Source organism: Medicago truncatula, chromosome 1 (genome assembly GCF_003473485.1).
Source record: "Medicago truncatula cultivar Jemalong A17 chromosome 1, MtrunA17r5.0-ANR, whole genome shotgun sequence".
Lineage (NCBI taxonomy): Eukaryota > Viridiplantae > Streptophyta > Magnoliopsida > Fabales > Fabaceae > Medicago > Medicago truncatula.
In genome coordinates this window covers 49,175,813-49,181,383 of record NC_053042.1, presented here as the reverse complement: position 1 = coordinate 49,181,383, position 5,571 = coordinate 49,175,813, and the positions used below count along the sequence as shown (strand labels likewise).

The 5,571-nt window shown below is 33.4% G+C and overlaps 1 protein-coding gene across 1 annotated transcript; it reads left to right on the top strand.

Annotated features, from left to right (window-relative positions):
* The first annotated feature begins 1,149 nt into the window (after nucleotides 1-1,149).
* LOC25485069 (F-box protein PP2-B10) lies at nucleotides 1,150-4,614 on the top strand. The gene is made up of 3 exons (XM_013614214.3): nucleotides 1,150-1,407; nucleotides 1,524-1,642; nucleotides 3,970-4,614. Exons 1-3 carry the CDS (start codon nucleotides 1,192-1,194, stop codon nucleotides 4,370-4,372), a joined length of 738 nt encoding a protein of 245 aa, XP_013469668.1. The 5' UTR covers nucleotides 1,150-1,191; the 3' UTR covers nucleotides 4,373-4,614.
* Nucleotides 4,615-5,571: the final 957 nt, after the last annotated feature.

The window sequence follows — 5,571 nt, the reverse complement described above, 5'->3', positions numbered from 1 at the left end:
TCTTGATTGAATACCACAACACTTTGTTTAAATGACAAAGAATATTGATTGAATAACACAAGACTTTTTTTAAATTGGAAAGAGTCTTGATTGAATATCACAAAAAAGTCATGATCCATTACACCCCGTAAAAATGACAGGGTTTGAAGTGTATTGGATTGAGATTTTAAAAGACTGTTTTGATAGAAAAAATCTTGAAGATTTTAGAAGATTTTGTTGGATTGTATTGATTTTGTGGGATTTTAAAAGACTTTTTTTTGAAAGACTTTTTACAATCAAGATTCTTTGCAAGATTTTAATGGATTCATGATATAGATTTTAAAGGATTTTTAAGATTTTAAAAGGGTCAATAAATTTAAAGATACAGTACAGATCAAAAAAATCTCAAAAACAAAAGTACAGTTATAAATCAATCGGAAAAAAAAAACATTGAATCAATGAGTGTAATATTACTTCAAAAAAAGACTATTAGATAATACTACTAGCAGGTTGATTGATCTTAAAAATTCTAGACATATGATATCAAAATAAATAGACCTAAAAATAAGTTATGTTAATTTATTGATTATAATAATTTGATTGAAAAATGCATGTTACAGGTGGAAAAATGCAAGTAGAAAAATTATTATAATACCAATGAACGTAGAGTTGTGATTTTTATAATAATTTGATATATAAGTAGATGATAAATTAACCATAAGATTATACAGTACGTTCTTTTTTTTTTTTAATGAACGTAAATGTTATGTTAAGAAAAGTACAAGTTAGAGGCATGATGATTTCGACAATAAATTTGCCAAACAAAATATATATCTTGCCATTGTTACAATAAAACAGAAAAGAATTTGGAAGAAACGTAGAAATAAAAAAAAAAATGAATTTGAAAAAGTGTTACAAAATCTCAAGGCTACGTGTGAGATTGTTAGTAGGTACATTTTACACTCAACAATCTCAAAAAATCCATTACTCACAACAATCCATTAAAATCAGTAGAGTTTAAGTTATGCAAAATCTCAATTGAATACCGCTGAATTTCATTGGACTCATTAAAAAATCTTAAAAATCCTAATTAAATACCACAAGAATGTTACATTCCTTAAAAATCTTGATTGACTAAGTACCAGACTTTTATAAAACAAAAATTTGAAATCTCAATCCAATACACCCGTTAGTGAAGGATGCATTGCCACCATGGTGTCTCGTACTCCGGTTGACGCCGGTAGATTCTCTGTCGTGTCCAAGACTTTCCATTCTGCCGCCAGTTCCGACGCCGTCTGGAATCATTTTCTCCCTTCCGACATCGACTCTATCGTCTCACAGTCACCTTCAGTTGTAAATGCTTCTTCCAAAAAGGCTCTTTATCTTGCTCTATCTGATCAACCTATCATCATCGACAATGGCAAAAAGGTATAATCATAATTGATTGTTCTCTCATGTTAGGTAGGGCTAAATCAGATGTTCAGTGATTATTGATCATAATTCGCCTGCTAATAATAAGCCTTTTGGGTTTATTGAAAATGCAGAGCTTTCAATTAGATAGAAATAGTGGGAAAAAGTGTTACATGCTTGCTGCTAGATCTCTCGCCATTACTTGGGGTGATGACAACCGCTACTGGAACTGGATTGCTATGCCTGATTCCAGGTTTGATCTTAATTTTTCTATTTGTCTTATTTTAATTGTGTTCATTAACTTAATTAACTGATAAGTAATATGAAGCACGGACACGGGACACAATACTGGACACAGCTAAATTTTTAGAAAATCACATAATTTAGTGTAAGTATATATGTCGGTGTGGTGTGGTACATGTGTCTGACATAGGGACACGCCTTATCCGAGGAGTGTTTGTGCTTCATAATTAGGTAATAACCAACCAATATGAGTATCATCCATCATTAACTTAATTAACTTTTATTGACATTTTATTTGCACCTTTATGAATGCTAGATATGTAAATTGACGGGTCACACTCAACATTTTTAATGTGTTCTGTTTGTCTCTTACATTTCTCCTCATTTTCTGGTTCCTCGATTTTTTTAAGCTCCAGGTTGGCCAATTTTTTTTCCCTTCATTTTCTCACTTTTATTGGTTTCTTTACCTTCTCTCTTGCATGTTTTAAAATTGTTCTTTCTCATTTCTTGGCGAATTGTTCATTCCATTTCATTGAATGTTTCATATCTGAGTTCATACTGTTGATGGATCCTATTCCCCTCGTCAAGGAATCTTTCATCTATGCAAGATGAAAAACAATGAGAGGTTGAATATGCCATTAGCCCTTATCTCTTGTACCGGGAACCAACTGACTTTTCTTCTCACTTTCTCCTCATTTTTTCCATTTCAGCCTCTCTCACTTTCTCCTCATTTTTTCTTCTGGATAGTGCTTCCTTTTAGACTATTTAATCCCAAAGTAAACTATACACCTGGATCTGAACCTCTGTAACAGTGATGTGGTCCACTGTCAGATAACTCTTTTCATAGATAACTGATGACACTAGGTCATACAGTATTTTTATCTCAGTTTTTATGTAATTCTAGTTGAGTTCAGGTGTTTTTGCATAAGTTTGAAGCTACAAAAGAACAAATTTGATACTTGAAGGAAGCAGGAAATTGTGCTCTGATTTCTTGCATTGTAGTCCAATTTTTGGTCAAGTTTGGAAGCTTTTGCTACGTAAAATATCGGGCTACGATGGAAACCCATCGTGCTCCGATTTTGAGGAGCGTCAGACCAAGTTTTGAAGATTAATGAGCAATCGTGCTTCGATTTTCTGCATCGGGCTACGTTTTGGCGAATCCAAAATTTTCATTATAAAAGCCAAGTTGTTTTCTGAGGCAAGGGTTCGAATTTTTGGAGAGAAAATCATACTTTTGGAGCTGGATCACTGAGCAAAAGGTGGGAGACTATCAAAACTCATAGCCGGTTATCAATTTCATGTAATGAATTCTTCTTTATTATTAGTTATTTATGCTTTAGCCATGAGTAGCTAGATCCTTTGTGATTAGGTCAAGAGATGATTCTGTACTAACCTCATGTGGATGTAACCTGAAACTCTTACGTTTATGAATGTCAATCTAGTTTATTCAGTATATCTTGTTCTTAATGCTTTTATGATTCTGACCCAATATAATTGATTCAAGAGATTATATGACTATTGACCGTAGGTTGTAACTCGGATATATTTATGCTGTTCAATCTAACGGACAATCTAGGGATGGAGCGTTGTTAGGTTGTGATAATTGAATTAACGGACTTAATATCCTTTGACGATTATAGGTTCACCTAAGGAATTAGGGAATTATGATTAGATAAGCGGACTTAGGATCAAGGGATTGACCTAAGTTAATGTGTTAATTCGTCGTTTACTTTGTGACATTCGTAGACATCAGAAACATGTTACTAGTGAGTGAAGTGCAGAATGAATCGAATGACCTAGTCATCTCTCTTAATTATTTCAAAAACCAACGTTACTTTCGTCATTTTAATCACAATTGCACACAAAACCAATTTTGCCTACGGCAACCCCAAATCTATTTACATCTTAATGTTAATGTTTCTTGTTAAGTAGAGATTAAAACAGTCCTTGGGGAAATGAATTATTTTATTACTCGATTTAAATTAGTACACTTGCTAATTATTTATCAATAACAAACAATATAACTTGTTGAATGAGAAGTTTTTCATAATCGATTTCACTTGGAAATAATTTAGCTATCATTGGTGCCATATATGATAAATTGATGTTTTTATTAGTTGAGCTGTTTCAAAGTGTTTTTGGTAAAAATATTTTGCTGTTAGTACTCTTTTGAAAGTTGGAAACTTCGATTCAACTTTGAAATATTAGATGATGAGCTTGCATTGTTAGTGTATCTACACATGTATAAATATTCCATTTTTGATGTTATGAATCCTTTTAAACTTTCTTTTTCTCTCAATTCTTGTATCTTATCTCGACAACTTTTGTGTTGGACAGGTTCCCCGAAGTTGCTAAACTTTGTCTTGTGTGGTGGCTCGAAATTCGTGGGATGATTAACAATCTTGCCTTGTCCCCAAATACTCAATATGCAGCTTATCTTGTGTTCAAAATGATTGATTCCTATGGGTTTGAGAACCTTCCTGTGGATTTATCTGTCGGTGTCAAAGGTGGCCATAGTAGCACTAAAATTGTTTGTTTGGATCCAAATGCAGAATTCATATACATCAGAGAAAGAGGATTTTGCAATTGTTTGATAAGATCAGATAACAAAGTAGTAGGATTGCCGCGGCCTAGTTGGAGAAGTGGTAGGTGGTGGGAGATTGAGATGGGAGAGTTCTTCAATTCAGGCCTTGAAAATGAAGAAGTCCATATGAGTGTTATCGAAAATAAAGGCTGGTGAGACGGGAATTTCTTTCTTGAAGGAATAGAAGTTAGGCCTAAGGTAGACAATTAAGCAACTTTCAGTGAACTATGTCATGGGTCTTGTGTCTTGGATGGTAGAATAGTGCTTGAAGATTTGAAGTTCCAACTTTTCAGTATGTAACATACTCTTGTTTAAATGTTCTCTTCGTAAAGTTTTAGTATTTAATATACTCTTGTTTAAACTGTCTCTTCTTAAAGTATATTCGTAAAGTTTCAGTATGTAACATACTCTTGTTTAAACTGTTTCTTCGTAAAGTATATACATGAATAACATAATAAGTTACATTGCTAATTATAATTAAAGAAATACTAAAGAATGCCTTGAGGATATTGTTTATGAGTCATGATCCGGTTATATCATGTGTAAGTCATAAGACTAGCAACAAATCATAGTTGTGAAATCCATGGAATCAAGTGACTCATAATATCACACTTGTCCAATAAAATAAACCTCAAAGTGAGGCACGTGCAATATGTCTTCTCTCCCCTCTAGTTTTGACGTCAACAACACCTATTTTGTAAAAGTGTAGATCAAGTAAGGTTGAATTTGAGCTCAAGATCTCTGATTAATTTGGAAAGGACCCCTTACCATCTCTAGGGCTCTTTGGGTGCGTTTTAATACATTTGAATCAAAATAATGACTTTTTGATGAATAATTTATTTACTTATAATTTTAACTAATATCTTTGACCTTGAAATATAAGGGGGTATCTATTCACCCCCCCCCCTACCTCTAGATACAATCCATACTTTCCAACAAGTGATATCAGATCACCTGGTCTTTTGACTAAGAGCTTTAAACAGCTCAAAAGCTCGAATTCGAATGGGGGTTGCAATAGAACTCTAGTTTTCGCTGGTGAGAATTATATGTATTGGAAAAATTATGAGAGTTCATATCACATGGTTTATTATATGGAAGTTTGGCAATCCGTCAAAAATGGGTCTTTTATGCTGATTGTAGAAAATGAGAGGATTGACCTAGATAAATCAGAGGATAATAGACAGATGTTGAGGCTGAGACAGTATAGAATGACTGGAAGGCATGCTACATTCTCATCTCTGCTCTTGGATTCGATAAACATTACCGTGTATCCCACTATAAATTTGCAAAGGCGGTGCGGGATACCTTGCAAGAGTATGTCAATCAATATCTTGACACAAGAGTATGAGCTTTTT